The sequence below is a fragment of the Planococcus citri genome, chromosome 3, assembly GCF_950023065.1.
Source record: "Planococcus citri chromosome 3, ihPlaCitr1.1, whole genome shotgun sequence".
In the NCBI taxonomy this organism is placed as follows: domain Eukaryota; kingdom Metazoa; phylum Arthropoda; class Insecta; order Hemiptera; family Pseudococcidae; genus Planococcus; species Planococcus citri.
The window spans coordinates 31,414,539-31,434,291 of NC_088679.1; the positions used below are offsets into that span (position 1 = coordinate 31,414,539).

Here is a 19,753-nt window from a genome sequence, read left to right on the forward strand (position 1 = left end):
TGTTCCTTGAACTTTAAAGTTGATTCAGGTACTCAATGAGATGTCTTGGAAAAATTCTCTCACATTTTGCTAAATGTTGAGTTTTGTGATGATACAAGTACTGAGGAACGCATATTGATGTATCTGTTCTTAAAAATTCTGTGAGTCGTTCACATTGCTGCAATTGAATGATTTGAACGCTTGATTCACTTGGTAACTAATAATGTTCTATTATTTTCTGAATGATGACTTCGTTTCATTTTTTGCGAATCTACGTATACGATTCGAACGAGGGGTGTTCTCACGTTCGTGTGATTTTATTGCCATTTTATTTTGAACCGATTAATGATTTTGGATAATTACTTTTCATTGCTGATTTCTTTCAAACGAATTACAGGATTTTAAGTGACTCATGTTCCAACAACTAATTTGAGTAACTTTAATTCGTACGAGTACGAGCAGGTTTTCAGAAGTCGAGAATGAAACGTTGAAATTTTAGCTCGACAAGTCGAACAATTTTGCTCAGAAATGGTCAAAAATTGAGGATTTTTTGTTTATCAAGTCCTTTAAAATGTTAATCCTGTGTAATTCTCACTTTTCAAAAAGAGGGAGGGAGCTGTGGGCCTGTGGTTCATTAACGTGGCCAGATTTGCGATCATTGTAGTGTTTCTGAGACAGTTCTAAAATGAAACTTGGTCATTTGTGTTTTGGATTAATTAAATCAAAGGATTCCGGGAGGGGGGGGTGATCTGTGTGCAAAAAATTACAAGTTTTGCGATCTTTCTCTTATTCATGGTTATCATGATCAAGGGACCAATTTGTTCAACTTTCTCCAATTGCCTCTGCCCGCGACTTTGAGAGAATTTGGTTTTTGAAATTTGGTAAAGATTGTCTGATTGTGCCAGATGATTGTTATGGTCGTTCGAGAACGATTCGTTCGTATCGCAAGCGCATCGAACTCTAACGTCGAACCATTTGTGAATTTTAAATTGGTCGAAATTTAAATCGCTGCAGTTTTGGTGAGTTGTTTGCTATGTAGCGATTCGTTATTCAAATATAGTTTCGAATTGTTCCGCATGATTTATTATAATGAAACGAAACTTGTATATAAAACGAAACAAATATAACGATTCTTTGATATGCTTCCTTTCCTCAATGTATGTGGTTCATTTGAATGGCGCAGTGTTGCCGTTGTTGCCAGCCATCTAAGTATCTAATAAAGGAAATGAGAATCGAGGCGTTCACGAGACACGGATGTAAAAATAATCCGTTCGTTCGTCATTGCTGTAAGATTGCTTTATTTTGATTAAAATTAATTACGTAAATAAAAATTATTACGAAAATATCGACTGGAATGGTACATACGTAGACAACGACAACGAATACGACAGCGACACGTGTAAGGGAATATACAGCATTTCGTAGATACGTTTACGGTTTATGCATGTATAAAATTGAAAATTTTCTCAAAAGCAATCGGTTATTCGTTAATTACGTATTATAATACGGTGTTTAATTGACGACGAGGTTTTTTATCTAATTAAGGTAATTATCGAAGCAGAGGTGTGGTGGCAAAGACGAATATTTTTTGTACATATGTACGTATTACTATATGTACAAGCAGGCATATTAGTACGTATACGTTATACATCGTATATGTATTTTTAACTCGCTAAGCTTCCAGGTAAATATAAGCGACGAAAAAGCGGCCATGTTATCGCGCGAGAATAAGTCAAAGCTGGTGCGGATAAATCAACTAGTTGACATAATTTACTTAGTACGAATTTACGAGTTCGCTCTGGTGGTACACACGTTGTTGTACATTACATACCTACATATATACGTATTATGTAGTATTTTCATTTCCATATTTCAAAATCAATACGAGACGCCGACTATACGATGATAAATTTCGCAGCCAAATAACCTATAGGTAGAGGTACTCTTTATGCTCCGTACTCGACATAACGTCCTATCAATTAGCACGCTTCTGTAATCGAGCAAATTTAACGTGTATCTATCTATGTCTGCGAGTATGGGTAAGTAGGCCAACCAGAAGGGGCAGTGAAGAGAAGTGTCAGCCGGCTGTATTAGCACAGGTTGCCGGCGATGCCGACGACGACGACCACGTTATGGGAAATAGAAAAAGTAATTTTTTTTCAAGTGGGTTGTGATGCTAAAATACTATGGACGGCGGCGACGACGACGTGAGTCGTGGAAACCGAATAAGATAACGAAAGAGATTGTTATTTTCGTACATCATGCAGGTAGTGCCAACAGTTTTTTCGATCAAATTGCCCAAATATCACGAGATTTCGGCCGCTCTCGAAATTGGAAAATTTACGAGCAAAACGGTCCAAAATTTGGGGATTAGCAGGTGTTTCAGATACGACTTTTTTCAAGCTTCGGCGTATCGAGAAATGAAATTCGAAAACGCTTAGTTTGCTTCTGCTGCGATAATTTATCGAAAATTGAGCTACCTAATGTGGAAATTTTATCGGTCAGTATTTTTAAACTCGTGCGGTGTTTTTCCACGGGTATTACCGTAATAGAACGTATATATAGCGGGATAGCGTTGACATAATGCTAGGGGTTCTCAAAGTATAGATTCGATTACGAAGGTTTTTTTTTTACTACCGTCGACCTTGAATTTAAAATCAAATAAATTGAAAAATTACAAATTTTTATACTTCGAGTCATTCTGGCCACCATTTGACGTTTGACAGTTTGGTCAAGTGAAAAATTATTCATCTCGTTTCAATATTATAGGTGTTTCAATTGATGATTCTGCTAACAATCAGCGATGTAAATGAAAAATTCGAACCTTGAAATATGTAGAATACATATTGTCGAGATGATAGGATGGAATAGATGTAAGAGTTACTCGTATATGAGAAAATGAGTTCTGAACGAGGTTGGGTTCGGGTCAATTGAATGCACAATTGCATGGATTCATCGAATTGAAACGCTATGGAGCATTTTTAAAGCAATTTCAATGCATCATTTTCGTAATTCGTCGAAATAATGGACATGATAGATGTCTTCAGGAGAAAGGAGTGGGGGGGGGGGGAATCATACATACATATTACTTTGATCTACATATTTCAACAGATGATGAACCTTTGGTTGAAAGCTTCTGGAAAAATGTCTGCCTTAGAAGGCTTCTCAAAGTATTGTTAATAGAGTATTTTTTGTAAAATTATGACTTTTGGCTTGTGGAAAGTTGTATTCAATTCGTTCGCGAATTATTCACTAAAAAATTCAATTCGTTCGCGAATGATTCACCAAAAATTATTCAATTCGTTAGTGAACGATTCAACAAAAATCAAGTAAATGAATCGATTCGTTCGCGAACGAGTCACTTATACAAATCAATTCGTTTGTGAACGATTCACCAGAAATTAAGTAAATGAATCGATCCGTTCGCGAATGAATCACCAAAAATTTTTCAATTCGTTCGTGAATGATTCAACAAAAATTGAGTAAATGAAATTTGTACGAATCAATTCATTCGCGAACGAATCACTTATACGAATCAATTCGTTCGTTCGTGATTCACCAAAAATTATTCAATTCGTTCGCGAGCGATTCACCTAGAAATTAATCAATTTGTTGAATCACCAATCGATTGTAATGTAAATGATTCGATTCGAGTCACTTCGCTTGAAAACAGATCAATTCCTACTCAATAGTTTCACAAAAAAACGAATCAATCGTTAATTAATTGATCCGTTTGCGAATGATTCACCAAGAAATCAATCAATTTGATTACCAATCGGCAAATCGTTCGTAAATGATTCGATTCGATTGTAAACAAATCAATTGCTATACAAAGGTTATGTCCCAATCGTTTACGTGAGAGAAAATCCTCTTTAACAAATTTTCGTGCAAGAATTTTTTATGGCATTATTTTCATATCATTACGTCACCTGTATACCTTCAAGTACGAGTACATACATCGTTATTTGCTATTCAATCACGTGCCTCAAAACTGTTCGTTGAATTGGGGTAAATGTTGGTAATGGAAACTCTTAATACCTATTTCAAATTTCGATACCACATTTCATTCGAAAGAATTCATTTTACTTTTATTTCTCCCTTTTCTTTTTTTTTGTGAAGATTTCTACATGGTGAATGTTTTTAATTTGCAGAAACATGAGAGTCGCGCCAGACCGGCCGGATCACAGCGAAAATGTCGGCATCGCTTTGAGCCAAAATCCAGTTACTTCTGCCACAGCTGCCACCGTAACACTTTACTCAGCTGATGGTCTTATAGCTGTGCAAGTAAGAGAGCAATTTTTATTCGTAAAAAATTCAAGTTACGCTGTGAAATGGAATAGTTGAAATGGTTTTGAATAATTTATAAGAAAGGTTTATATATCGTATGCACTATGCAGTAGATATTACGTACCTACCTATACATATACCGGCATAGTATAATACGTGTAAGCGGTGCTTACGTTTTGGGGTGGTTGAAGTGTAAGAGACGGGTGCTTTATGGCGAAATGGATTTTATTAATTTGATTCAATTATGGGGAACTTTTAATCTGGGTACCTTAGAAATGCTGTTTTACCATGTTCGAGATTGGAACACGTATTAAGAGATTATAAGTTAATAAGCGGAACTTCGACGTAAATGGAGTCAAAGTAATGGTATAGGGGTAGAAAAGGGAGGAAGAGATGGTGTAGATGGGAGATGGCGGATTACTCTTGAAATACCTACTCGTTTACAGTTTGACTTTTGCAACATGCTCATTTTCAAGTGTCAATTGAATTTATTCTACAGCTGCAGGAAATTGTTTTAAGCTAAGCTCCATTTATCGATAATCAAGGAGAAATTCCAGAAAAAATCCTATTGAAACGAATTTGAAAATTTTCAACTGGTCGGAGGGTCAATTTCTCCTTGTCTTTTTTTCAGAATCCTTGCCTTTTTCTCCAGCCATAGTCAGAATAATTTCAGGTTTAAACCTTTCTTGGATTGGAAGGTTTTTGGTCGGAAAAAAATATGAAAATGAGAGTTGAGTTTCTTAATTGCCTTTACATGTCTGAATTTTTATTGATACGAGTAGATACGATTTTATTCTTTTGGGAGTATAATGGGATAAAAAGTGTGAAAAAAGAAGTCGTGAAACCTTGGATATTAATGTTATTGTATGGCTTCTCAATACTAAATTTTTCATAACTCCAGTGACAGTTTCTGAGCCCAGTATTAAATTTTGTATGGTTTTAGTTTCGGCTGTGGCAATTATTAATATTTTTTCGAGTGAAAAAAAATGGTTTCAGTGAAGAAAAATGTTGCTAAGTTTCACCTCTAAAATGATTGTGTATTGGTATTGGCCGTACGATTTTTGAGTTTTTTGGCCCTAGGGTCTTATCTAAATATCTAACAAAAAAATATTTAGAATCCATAAAAAGATCTAACTTGATAAATCTCACCGGTATTTTGATTATTAATTATTGAAACCACCTTCTCGCATCCACATTTTCAAAAATAACGAAACGCGTGAAACATGGTTCATTTTAGATCCTCCCTCGTAACAGAGAAGGAAATTGAAAAATAGCCTTTTTGTGACGATGAACAAATTAAAAAAAAAATTTTTTGAAAAAGTGGCCAAAAAAGAAGGAATAGAAAATTGTATGTATTTCCCCATCCAGGTGGAATGTCAGTCAAAAATCTTCGTCAATTTTTTTTGGTTTTCAGTAAAACTGAAAAAAATTTCAATTTTTAAAAATCTATCGATGCATCGATAGATTAGCTTAACTTTGAGACCAATTGGCGAAACGTTTTTCAAATGAACAGGTACCTAATTGAATCGAAACGAACGACGTTGAGATTTATCGTCCAGTATCCTTGACAGTGAACAAGTTATCTGGCATGGTTGTTCACATTGAGCTAGTATAGCAAGAAAGTTGCTGCTTACGACAGCAAACTGTCCCAATGTAAACATAGCTTTATCGAGTATAGATGGCCTGATATATGAGATGTAATCATAAACAGTTATCAATAACTCTGCTAAACTTCCAGTTCTTTGTTAAAATCGTCGTAATCATTTTAAAATTATTCATTTGGAATTTGGAGATGAGTGAACATATGTATTATTTCGAAATGAAGAATAAAATCTGCTCACGAGGAAATGATCGCAGAAGTAATGGCTGTCCTCAAAACGAAACTTTGCCTATGGCATATGTCGAGAGGGATAACATCTATCCTACATAAGTAGGTACGGTTTTTCTGAAACTGCCCAATTGGAATTGGAAGAGCTGTCAGGTGAATTTCGAAATTTCAAAAAATAAAAATTTTAAGAATAAATTTTCGTTTGACTTTTGAAATTCAATAAAAATAATATGCTCTATCAAAATAGCACTTCTCCAAAAATTGGTTTTCATAAAGATATTCAGGTCATTTTGTCGTAGAATTTTTTTTTCGTCTAATGTAAGATTAGGTCATAGGTACTGGTACATCGATAATTTTCTTTTTGGATTTTCTTCTTATTATTGGCTTTGCAATTTCGTCACAAGACGAATTTCAGGTTATCTCTTCGTACCCAGTACCCACATTATTAACAAAATTTCATTGCAGTCGGCGGCGACTATCACCTCTGACCAATCCCTCGTAATTATAAATTATAAAGAAAGAAAAGAAGGGTAAGGGGGCAGTTCGCAGTCCTATCCCACTTATCAAGTACGTACTTTAGTGCAAGTCGTTTATCACTAGAACGATAATCCGTCTGGTTATCGCGCCAAAGAATATTTGCGAAATGCGTTTTTAGCGTTAATTTTTTCGATATTTTTTGGTAGATAACCAGCGCTTTATCGAATACACCATGCTCCCATTATTATTAAAAATAATCTCAGCTCTTCTTTTGTGCCTCCTATAATTATGGTGTAACAATAAGTTGTCTACCCCTTTCCCTTCAGTCATACTGAATTTACCTACTCATCATTTTTTATCTGTGTATTGAAATTCGAATTACTTACTTCATTTTAATGATTTCTTAATCAATAGAAAATTTTAATAGCATTATTTTTTTTTGTGTGTAAATTATTAACGCGTGCTTGTGTGCTTTACAGGAAGAACACGACGGCGTTGTCGCAGATGTTCCACAAATCGTCAGTAACTCAGCTGGGGATGATGACTTAACCTCATTGACATGGCTGCAAGATAAAAATCTATTAAAAAGTAAATATTTTTATACGATGACACACGTAGATACGTCTACATTATGAGTTTTGTATTTGTACTTGTATTTAATGTAGTTTGTTAAACGCCAAAAAATTATGCCCGTGTGGTTAAGTTGGAAAAAAAGAGCAAACCAGTTGTATAGATAATATCTTAGGTATTATGGCTATATTGGGCTTGTAGTACATGCATTTTAAACGTCCTCAATGCTTCGTAGAATCCGTTATAATTGTGTTTTTTTTGTTTTTTCGTTTTTGAATTATATTAACGAACGTGAATCTGTATATCACGTTTTGGATTGAGTAAATATTCGCTCAGGTATAGGTATAGGCGGTATAGCCAAGTATTCGACTTGGTGGATCTGAGTTTTTAGTGGTTTCAGTCGAATGCGCGAGTTTAATTGACTTCAAAATGAGAAAGACAGACAGATAGGTATAGGTATATGTCGAAGTCGATAGTGGACGCTGTTTTACTTCGGCGAAAAAAATACACCGTCTAATGAAATCCACCAACCATGAAAGTGTTAGGTTACATCGTGTAGGTAATCGTATCGAAAGTTGTAGCTTGTATGTATAGTCAAGAAGGAGAACGTGCAGAAGGGAAACGTATGGAAAAGAAATGGCTAAAATACGCCGTATTATACCAAGTTTTAGTTCAGCGTATCACTCGTACGTGGCAAAACGTTGAAATTTTTATTTGGTTATTTTTTTCTTTTCTTTTTCACCATAGTGAAAGAGAGAATAAAAAAGGGAACAGATTTAGAATCTTTGTTAAAACAAATTTCACATTTTGTAATAATAAATGACATTTTCAGCGTTATTTTTCAACGTTACTTCTCACATGATCTAATTTTCGCGAAATAAATTTCCAAACGAGCCCACGTCTATTTAAATATAACGAATTTATAAGACTCGAGCACGTCGTAAAAATATCTCCAAGGTAAACGTATCCTTACAAATGCCGCACCACCAAAACGTGTATAAAATTTTAGAAAATTTTTTTACCCTCTTTTTAACGTCAAAAGAATTTCAAATTGTTCCAAGTGTCGCAAAAGATGCGTGGACGATGCTATGCCATGCGTTGATACTCCAAAACTTTAAACGGACGTCTGTTTGGTTTGAAAAATTCATCTTTTTTTTTCCTTTCGGAATATTGTTGTTGTTCTATATTTTATCTTTTCAGAGAAAATAATACGAGGGGTTTTTTTTCATCAAAAATGTTGCTCGAATTTGTGATTTTTTCTCGTTGAATTTTAAAGTATTTATGGTAATTTTAGTGTCAGGGATTCCTAAAGTTACCTTATTCAAATTTAGTAAATTTTTAAAATTAAGTTTGATAAAGCGAAGACATTTTATCGAAATGAATTACACTTACCGTCGAGTTGAATTCTCCATTTTTAATCTTCAAAATGAATATTGTAATTTAATTTGCTCTCTATTCGAATTTAATTTTTCTAATGAAAGTTTGCTTTTTAGATAATAACTGCGGTGATTTTTTTTTCAGCATGCTTGTTACATTTAAAATTATTTATGATTACGACGTGTTCGTGATACGTTTTGCATACCTCCTCCTCCGCTCGTTTCAAATTATTTTTTCAATGTAAAATTATCAATTCCGATTTTTTCCTTCATTAGGGGAATGAATAATGAATGACATACGTATCTAGGTATTTTGTCAAAAATACTACGAAATTATTTTCAAATTTTTTGAAAACAAATTTTATAAATAGTTCATATACTCATTCGTTTTGACGAAAAAGTTTCGAATTGTTTACCCCCTCCTCCCTACCTCTCTATAAAAACTTTCTGGAGGCAGTATCATTTTTCTTTTTTTGAAATTAGTGATTGTAATTTGATGATGCCTCAGTTCGCCATGAATGTTTTACCTTGCCACATTTCCTCCTTCTCCAGTTTTTTTAAAAAAATAGAATGAGTTTCAAAAATACCTACTTGGCAACACTGATTAGATGTTCACTTGTTCATAGTTCAATGTTACAAATGTAATGCATTTTCTTATTGATTTTTTCACAAATTACAAATCAGCATAACTGAAGAGTCAATCCTGAGAAAATATGTCATTTCTTTTTTTTTAGTTTCTGATTTGACAACACTGAACAATAATTTGAATTTTTCAAGATTTTTAAAAATTTCTATACCTAACGGATTGATTTTTTTGATTTTTTTTTTTTTGGTAATTTTTGTTAACGATTTTACAATTTAAGAAATATTGTGGTATTTTTACTTAAATATACAGGGTGTCCAATAAAAAATTATTGTTGCATGTTGCCAACCTACATTTTCAGTAAACATTTTTTTTTTTGCAATATTGAATCAAAAAATGGAAGCTGTCGTCAGCTCCATTGTACATAGAATAATTTCTGATTCTGTCTCTTTAAGTACTTTCAATTTTTCTGTTCAGTGTGTAAATTCAGTTCAGATGTATCCTGGGTTGCTGAATCGTTAACCAAAATAAATAACAACTGTACTTAAGGCCATTTTCAAACACAAGAGATCCAGACACACCTTAGGTATTGTTTACATGACAAAAAAATCATGCTAAACCGATTTATCTACGGAAATATGTGCCTAGCTAGGTACCTATCTAAATCATATTCGCGTACAAATTCATCGTCATACAAATATTAATATACCTGCGTTTCATTAATCATCACGTTTTACCCTGGACCGTGTAATTATTATCGACGTAATAAAAAAAATGAAAAAAATCGACGAGAGATGGAAAAAGACCGAGTACAAATTTAATTCGCACCTGCATACGTCCTTGATGAGAGACCGGCCGAATACACGATCGAATTGTTGGCAACACTGCGACGACTCTGAAAGAGTTTACAGATTTCGACAGCGACAACACTCGTAGCCGGAATTTTATGTATGCCAATGATATTAATGCTTTAACTATCCCGTTAAAATTTTCATTGAAGTTTTTCTCATGAGTATATAACCAATGGAGCCTGTCTGCCTGCATTTTCTTCAACCATACGTCTAATAAATCAATCGATAAATGCAAAAAAAAAAACCGAAATTGATACGTTTTTTTTGTTGATTGGATTATTTTTGTAAGTGTATTTTCATCGTGAGACGATTAAATAATTTTTTTCTGTACGTCAAAAAGTGAAGACTGAAGAGAAATGCTGAAACGAGTTTGTATAATAAGGCGTTGATTATATGAGAATGAGGAGAGAAGCGGTGAAAGATAATACGTTTACGTGGTTCGAGATTTATACTTCAACATCAACATCATACAGTTTGACTGATGATGTGTTTTCACTTTTTGGAATACCTACCTACTTGTAGTATCTCAATTTACTCGTAATATCGAATTCAAAACGTTATTCATTCGGTAGCTTAGATATAAAATGAAGTAATTATTTAATTACGGATACCTAGGTAAATTAAGACTTCACGAAACGAGGTGCTAATCGATAGACAGTAATTTTTTTGGGTAAAAAAGAGGTGTTCATTTCCACCGGCGTATACCTAGTACCTACCTCTCTATGTTTTCTGTTTTGTTCGCAGAAGAGAAAACTGTCACGGTTTAACCATAAAACTATAGGGGTTTTTTCTCCGTCTGACGTGCTCATTTTACAGGTTAATTAATCGTAGCGGTTTTTATTTTCTGTTTACAGGTGTGCACGAGTTACCAAAACACGAATTTATCGATGATAGTGCTAGTGATTCGGCTTTTTCAAATAGCAGTGCTTCCAGTACGTCTTCCCATAAGAGTTCAAATCAGTCTATTAATGTTATATCTCGCGTCTCCTACGATCCACAGGTAATTTTGAAAATCATCCCGATCTGAAATGCGAATTATTTTTGTAATTTTGTAGTTATTTCAATGGTAGCTGCGCCTGTAAATTAGTTTATTATGAGGCAGGGTGGAAGAGAGGTATTCCTCCCTCAAATACTTCGCCTCTTGGCGAAATGTCATCGTAGTTGTGAAATCGACATTGTGGTTATCGTGAAAAATTTTTTTTGAGCCTGGAGGAACAAAGAGAAGCTGAATCCAGAAAGTGAATGGAAATTCGGACTTGACGACTTCAAATTAGTTAAATCAACATGTCACATCATATTTTTATGATTTTTTGAAATGTTTTCTCAAAATGAGGATGGACGTTCAGAGGGATCAAATCGAAAAATTGAGCCAATTTTTGAATTTAATACCCTAAAATCAATTCGAGGTGCCACTTCACTTTCGACGTTTTTTTTTCTTCAAATTTCAATGAGGTACCAATGTCAGAATTTTCTCAGCCCTTTATTTCATTTCGCACACGTTTTCAGAGGAGCTCATGAGTAATTGAATTGAAGTTTCCGTTTGACTCTCATGTCAACTATGGAGTATTTTCTAATTATCATTTCCTAATCAAAGAAGAGGTCTATGTCGACCTCGTAGGATATCTAGAAATGTCCAAAAATTTATAATTTGTCATCTCACGTCTCGTGCTGTTTCCTCCACAATTTGAAGTGTGATTGATGAACCATAAAGTAGGTACTTAGTGACGACGACGACGACGATGTGTAATTATGTTTATACGAATGCCCGGATTAGGAGGCTATTTCGGTGGAAAATTGATAAATTTCTAATTGAAAAATTGTTCGATAAGCTTAACAGCGGCTTATCAGTTATACCAAACTGGTGCAAACGAATGGCGTTTTTATGTCGGCTGCGAGGTTTTTCATGCTGTGTGAGAATATCGGTGTGTGTGTTGGTTTAATGTACAGTGCTTTACTTATTACTGAGGCATTCTGACTCGTACTATTTGTACGAGTATGTTAAATAAAAGTGACGCTTGTGTAGTTTTTCAAGCTGTATGTGAATTGCGAACAAGTTTGGCGTACTTGATATGATTTTAGCTAATCGATGGTGAAGGAAAATGCAAGTTAGTATGGATAGTTTTATTGGACATTTATTAAACTTGATGGAATGGTAACGGTTTGCTTTTGTTAGTTCGGCATGATTTATTCTATTAATTTGGAAGTCGTATGGGTGGAGTGAATGGAGCTAAAATTTGTGCTGTGGTTGATGATTGTCCTCTTCCTACGCCTCCTCCTTCTTCTCCTCCTTTTTTTTTTTTGCGAAAAGTGCCTGGTTCTCATAACAAAATAATCGCAGCCAGAATTTTCATTTGGGTCCTTGAATCTTTGGCTTCTCTTGTTCAAACTAAGATCAATTAAACTATTGTCCTTGCTGCTTGAAATATGTATGTATCATCAAAATTCCTTTAAATTCTAAAATTTTGTATTTTGAATTTTTTTTCGACTCTTTTTTATAGATACTTATTTATTTTTCTTGTGCGTTTTTAAATGATTTTTGAAATTTTTCTAATGGTTTTGAGTATTGTTATTTTTCGGTTTCGTTGAATTTTTGTCGAAAATTAATGAAAGTTCTGCGTTAATTGTCTTGAAGTCACTTGCAGTATGCAAAACAGTTGCATTATTTTTAATGGCTCATTTCTTTTGATTTTTCAACAATTTTTGATATTTTGAAAAATCAGTTTTCGATCTCATTTTGGAATTTCCTTTGTAATTATTGAGAATTTACATAAAAAATTGAGGCTTGATATTAAAATAGTGATCATTTTTTTCGATGTACAGCATACTGTAGGTACTTGGTAATACAAGGTGTCCCATCTGAGAATATTTTCCTTTCACCAGTAACTTATGCAACCCATCTTGAGTTCAACAGTTCATGCTTTTATGTTTTCCTAATCCTGGAATTAAAGGGGCTGAGTGTTATGATTACATGTTAAGACTCTCAGAAAATTTCAAAAAATCACCGAAAAAATTCCCCAAAAAAAGAGCGAATGAAGCAACATTTTTTTCACAATATTTTTATTCGTCGCAGGAAAACTTAAGACTAATCACTTCGTTCTATATAACCGTTAATTGATTCCTCACCAAACTTTTCACCAAAATCAAGCCTGGAATAGCTGAAAAAATAAGTTCATACATATAATTATCAATTAACGAAAATTTTCGTGAACTCGTCTATACAATTTTCCAACTTTTGTAAGGTTTCAATTGCTTTTTATCTGTCATTAAAAAAATCATAAAAAATAATATGAATACCAAAATTTTGAAAATTTTTGAAATTGTGTTTCAGAATTTAAAATTGAAAATAAGCTATCAGCATCGCATTGCAATAGATTGAAGAATTTCCCAAAAACATTTGAAAATTATATTCCAAAATAATTTTTAGGAGCACTCAAAAATTTATTTTTTAAATACTTCCTGCATAAGTTGACAATGATTGCCATAATCTTGATGAGATGAAGAATGAGGGAAAACACCTTCAAGGTGCAGTTGGAGTCCAGAGTGGGAAATTTAGAGACTCAAAGTTTTGAAAAAATAGGGAATTGATTGTGTACTTTGTTTGTTGAGAATTTGAAAATCATTACAATTGGTACAAATTTGAAATTTTTCCCGGTTGTTAGGCTCTTGGTAGAATTGCGCTTTTTAAGGATCCTGCGAAAATCAGGGTTGCCACCTTTTTAAGCAACAAAACTCAGCTAGGAAAGTTGAAAATGATGTATTTTCTCCATTGCATCTACGCTAAAAATGTTTTTAAAAATTTCCTCAGACAGAGCTTTTTTTGCTTTTAAATGATTGAAAGTAAGTCATTTTGAAAAATTCAGTCGAACTTATCTGAAAAAATAAATCACATTTTCTTATTTCGAATCGAGAGTATAAAAAAGTCTCTCCAATTTTTTTAAGTGCTAATCACTAATCAGTATTAAAAGTTCTCTTCAGTATAATTTTTGAGCATGGACGACTGGACGTGATAGAGAAATGATTTTTGATGCTTGAAAAAGTGGACACACTGATTTTCACACCTAAAAGTACTTTTATGGGCAATGGACCCCAAATTGAAAAAAGTGACGATATTTTCCCCCATCTCATTTAAATTTTGTCGTGATTTATAATTCTTTTCTTGTGAGCAGTTTTCAAATTTCATTTTCAAAATCTGCAGAGGCCTAATTGTTTTGAGGAAATCATCAGCTGTTTCCAGAGGGAGTGATGATCCAAATTAATATTTTTTTTCAAATGGGATTCAATTTTTTGGCTCAACCTTTCACAATTGAACATGTTTGAGACTTATCCATTTTTCGGAAACAAAATTCTTGTTTGTCTAGTCAGTATAGTGTATGGAAAGATTCAATGGGACCTTCATCCTTCCTATCTCCCTCCTTGTCTCTGACAATTCGTGGTTTCAAAACAAACCGCAATGCTGCTGCTATAAACAAAGTATACGAAAGGAAAGCATCGATAAAATATTTTCTGTAGATTTAGTAATGAGCACGTAAAGTTCGACATTCGAGCAAGTCTACATATCATGAATGGCCTATATGTATGTAATGTTATCTTGACAGTGAAAAAAAATAATCGAACGTCGATAAGTATATTATAAATTGGTTTTACAATCAAGACGACTTTTGTTAGGTTATACATACATACGTGAATCGAGTGAAGAGGTGAAGAGGTACCTGCTATTTCACTCGGCGTTGAAAAATTTACTATTATGGAGAAACTACACGAGTGGCTATCTTGTCGTACGTCTTCGGTTGTAGTATATTGTAAAGTTTTCTGTTTCCGTCATCGACATCGGTCTAGATACACTTACTTGTATTTTTATTCAGTATGATTGATACAGGAAAAAGTTTTTGAAAATAGCAAACAGCTTATTTATTTAAAAGCTTTGGAAATTTTCTCGTTTAGATTAAAGAACCCAGTATAAATGTCGGTTTCGTGTTGTCGTGTGCGATTCGTACCTCCAGATAGCACGAGCACCGACGAATATGTACGTAATATGGACACGTTACGTAGAAAATCGAAAACATACTCGTGGGTTGAAAAAATCATCTGGCTTTCAGATTTTTTTTAACGGTGATGAATTTCACGCTTTTTGCCCCGAGCTTCTCGTTGCGCTTTGGATCTGTCGAAAAAAGAGACGAAAAATTGAAGAAGATAAAAAATAACGTGCAAATTGAGTATAAGCTTTACGTACACTTACATGTTAGTCGAGGTATTGGAAATGTTTCGTGTCATTCATTTTAAGAAACAAACCTCTTAATAACCTGGCGTAGCGTTAATGGAGTCGTACGAGAGCTGCGGCGACGAGCGATGGCGGCGGTGGCGGCGTCGTTTTTGGAAAAGGTAATCGTTTACGACACGTCCTCGCGAAATGTTTAAATATAGAGGGTTTTATACAAGGTAGGGAGAAAAAAAAATGAATTTCGTCGCTTCGTCGAGTGTCGAGTCGCATTTCGCATCGAGCGAATCGTGTCTTACCATAATGAAAGCTAAACGATGCGAAAGCCTTTCGCGAAATTTTAATTCGCCAAATGGCGGCAAAACGGAGCAAGGGCAGGATGGCGCAACGCGACGCGAAGCACCGGAGATGGGAATTTTTCTTCGGCTTGCAAAGTATACCTACCTACACCAAGCAGCCTGGCTCGATTTACATAATTTCTAATCCCCGTCGCATTCGTGAAAACTCGCCCTGTTGTGTGAGAAAATTAATTGATTAAAATCACGTCGACGTCGCGTCGTCGTCGTCGTCGTCGCTAAGATGAGTTAGTAGTACGGCGAGCAAGCAGCCTGCGGCGGTGATTCGCACGTGTAATTTGTGTAAATGCTTCATTTCTTTACCTATATAGAGTAAATCTTACGTCAGAGTCGGCGGCGCGGCGGTATCGGCGTCGAGTCGACCGTATGCGCGATTTTTTCCCTTCTAGAAACCGTTTGTTTAACGTAGACCTTTTGAAAGTGAAATTTGCGTAGAACACGTGTTATCTGCGGTTGAAATTAGGTCATAATTAAAATAATTTTTAATTGATAATTAACGAGATAATTTCGTGGTTTTTAGCGCTTATGTACATTCGAATGGAATGGTTTCGAGTGGAAGCGGTAATTACGTGCGAAATGGCGAGTTTGTTCGAATTTACATAGCTGTAAGAGGTGCACGAAGTCGGACGCGGAGGCACTGAATAAGTTTAGCACAACTTTTGCGGAAGGTCGAGTTGTTTATGAAGGCTGAAGGGTGGTTGTCCATATTTCTCCAGGGTCGTAGCGAATCCACGATTTTCCATTAGTGCGGACTCGAAAGTTATATTTAGGTGCTGGCTTTAGGTGCATAGTTGTTAGCTTTTCGTAAACTAGATAGAGGAGACATCGCGCAGAGATTAAATTCCATCTAAAATAGAGAGCGAGAATCCTCCGTGATGGTTTTATGAGTTGAAATCACGCAGATTACTCGAGAGTTACTGTACTTGAAAAAAGGAAGAGATGAGCGATCTGGCGTTGACCGTTTTGTGTCCTCGAAAGTGGTAAAAAAAAATCAAATTCTGTACCCTGTTAACAATGATTCTAGAAGTAGTAGAGACTTTTCAAGTGATCCCATATGAATTTCAAAAAGTTGTAACAGGGTGTCCAGTCTCTAAAAAAAAACTGGAAGATGTGATGAAATTTCACACTCTGGAAAAGTTGGGGAATTGTGGAAGAATTTTGTAATTTCACTCCAAAATCAGTATTCTTCTTCTCCTCACTGAAATTTCGTAAAGTTCCAATGGGGAGGGGATATCTTTGAATAATTGGAAAAGTCAGAAAATTTCACCTATCTGAAAAAGTCAGAGAAATGTCAGAGAATTTTGCAATTTTCACTCCAGTTTTTATAAATCATTCACTTGTAATTTCTCATTTGTTCAACCTCTTTTCCTCTCAACAAAGCCCTGATTTATACTTAGTGGAAAATTGTTTCAGAATTTGAATGCTTCCAATCACTGAATTGGTTCATTTTGACCGAAGAAAAAGAGATTTTCGATTCTAAAACTTCTTTGAGAATAGCTTTATCCTCCTAAAGACCAATTTGAAGATAAGTTCATGTGTCCCGAAATTTTTTTATAACTGCAAACATTCACCAATTAGAGAATTTTGAATCCTTTTTTGAGGTATATGAGTCTTGCATCGGACTCCATAAGGAGGAGGAAGGGGGCTCAGTGCCCCCAGAGTATTGAAAATAAGTATTTTTTCCATTTTCGAGCATTTAGTATCGCATTGTGTTTTTAGATATGAAAATTGGATAGGATATTGTCTACTCCAGAATTTTTTAAAACTGTAAAAATTCGCCGAATTCATAAATCTTTGATGATTTATGAATCAACATAAATAATATGTACTCTGGTTTAGGGCATGAGAGATGTGCATGGCCTGGTGGGAGGGGGGGGGGGTTGAAAGCTCTCCAATTTGATGGATCAGGAAACAAAATATTGGAGGATTTTGACCAAATGCAGTGGAGACCTTTATTTTGGAATCTCGGCTTCACTTTGTGAGAAAACAAGAAAAAATGTCTCACCTTTATTCAGAAATGGTAACAAATCCCGCCTTTTTCAAAGTTGCTTAATACCCTTGTTTCGTGTTGAAAATTGTGGTTAATCTCAACAAATTCCATAAAATCTCATTTTCCCCCTAAAAATCCTCAAAGTTTGCTTTTTGCAAAAATTTGTCGAAACATCTTGCTTTTTAGCAAAATTGCTGAAAAAGGAACTTTTCCCCCCAAAAAATTGAGTACCCAAAAATTGAGCTGATTTGTCAAAAATTACCAAAACATCCCAACATTATGCTCAAGTACCGATTTTTTGCCAAACATTTCCAACAAGTTTCGCATTTTGCCAATTATTAATTCCAAAAAGTAGAACATTTTACAAAAATTGTCAAAATCTTGCATTTTGAAAATTTACATTAAAAAATTACGGTTTTTCAAAATTTTAAAAAAGTTTTGCTGTTTTACCAAAAGAAACCTTACCTTTTGCTTGTATTTTTGTCAAAATTGGTTTTCTACCAAAAGTAGCAAAAAATCTCCCTTCCCTAAATTTTCAAAAAGTGTAATTCTTTTCCTAAAATTCGAATGTGTTAATTTTTTTTTACTAAAAATTGCAAAATTCTCACTTCGTTCAAAATTGTGAAAAATTTCGTTTTTTTTTGTGATTAATCAATAAGTTGAAAAATCAACTTTTTGAGCACTAATAAATTGTCAAAAAGTTCTGCTGTTTGCTAAAATTGTACAAGTTAATATCGAGTTCTATTTTTAGATTTTAATTAAACACGAAAACTTCTGGGGTTTTCAGTGATTTTTTTCTACATTAAAGTGCTTTGCACATTCTTTCTTTTTTTGGTTACTTTTTGGGTAGTTTTTCGAGCTTTTCTGGATACTAAAGTTGATTTTGTTTGGAAAAAAATTACTACAAGCTCTGCTAGAGTGTAAAACCTCGATTTTTGTAAATCTTTGAGGATCCATATCTCTATTCCAGGGACCTCCTAGAACCAAAATTTGTTATAAGTGACTTTCATCTCAAAATGAAAGTCTTCTTCTAATTTAGTTAAAACCCTAAGTTCAAACTAACATCGATGTTTTTTATTTTCAATTTGAAAAAATGCTCTTTTCTTGGGTGAAAAAATCGAAGATTTTCGATTTGCTCTAAATCGTGTCCATTTCGAAGTATACTTTAAAAGTTGACCTGCGATCCATGAAAATGAGGTGAAATTTTGTGTGGATTATGAAAATGTTGATGATTTTGATTTTAAGGTCACCTCGATAATTTTGAGCCAAAAATTGCATTAATTTCCGCATGCCTTATGAAACTTGGTTAAAATTCTGAGAAAAATGTCAAAAGTGTTCATTTTGGACCTTGTAGGTAGTTGCAGTGCTCAGGTTGTTGTGTACCATGAATCGTAATAAGATGAATGTTTTCAAAAAAAAAAAAAACATTAGGTACCTGTTTTTAACATAAATCGTCAAATTCGTTATTATTTCAAGCAGAAATATTTACTCCGTCTGCGGTGTGTTTTTGAGACACTTTCTCACATTATAACCTAAACTGACAGATTTCAGCAAATTATAAACTCGTCGAACATCTTCCAAAACAGAACAGAAAAAAAAGGACAAAGAAACCCATCATAATACAATGGACGCGTGAAATTCGTTTGCAAAAAAATCGATACCTGCTGATTTAAATGAAAAATATTCCGGTAAAGCTTATCGCTTCACCAATTTATTCGTAAAAATATTCGACAATATTTAAAACATGTGCTGGTTTTATAAGATGGTGGCAATGACGTCAGTGTGTATTGCGGTGTTGATTCCGCGTCTTTTCAGTGCACACCTCTTAGCGATATTTTCCTCTGTTTTTCTCTCTTTCTCGCTGCTATACGTATCTTGTTTTTAATTTTTCCGCGCATTTCAACGACGACGAGAGGGGAAAAAAATAATAGAAATTTAATAAAATATGACGCTGGTATTTTAAAACACTGAATTATACGTACGATTAACCATGGGGCATAGGGTTCATTATACTAGTCTAATCAAGCTGTAGGGGGAAAAAGTCATTCGAGATAGGCGACCAGCTACCATACATACTCGTAAGCTATTAGATATGCGAGTGAGTAAGGCGTTTGAAAAATGACAAAGTGTTTCTGTGTGTTTATTTTATACCTACATATGTAGTACATAGACATATACTATAGGCTATATCACGTAGTACACAAAAGTAATTTAAAATTAAAGTTTTAAATACATTGGCGG

At 34.3% G+C, this 19,753-nt stretch overlaps 1 protein-coding gene across 5 annotated transcripts in view; it reads left to right on the forward strand.

Annotated features, from left to right (window-relative positions):
* LOC135838490 (forkhead box protein N3-like) overlaps positions 1-19,753 on the forward strand; it is a 68,420-nt gene that overhangs the window by 38,405 nt on the left and 10,262 nt on the right. For 4 of the 5 annotated variants that reach the window (XM_065354145.1, XM_065354144.1, XM_065354147.1 and 1 more), the window contains 3 exons: positions 4,131-4,263; positions 7,051-7,159; positions 10,806-10,951. In XM_065354145.1, the coding sequence (XP_065210217.1) occupies positions 4,135-4,263; positions 7,051-7,159; positions 10,806-10,951 (384 nt within the window). In that variant the 5' untranslated portion in view covers positions 4,131-4,134. The remainder of the gene's footprint in view (positions 1-4,130; positions 4,264-7,050; positions 7,160-10,805; positions 10,952-19,753) is intronic. The other variant, XM_065354149.1, reaches the window with a different exon arrangement.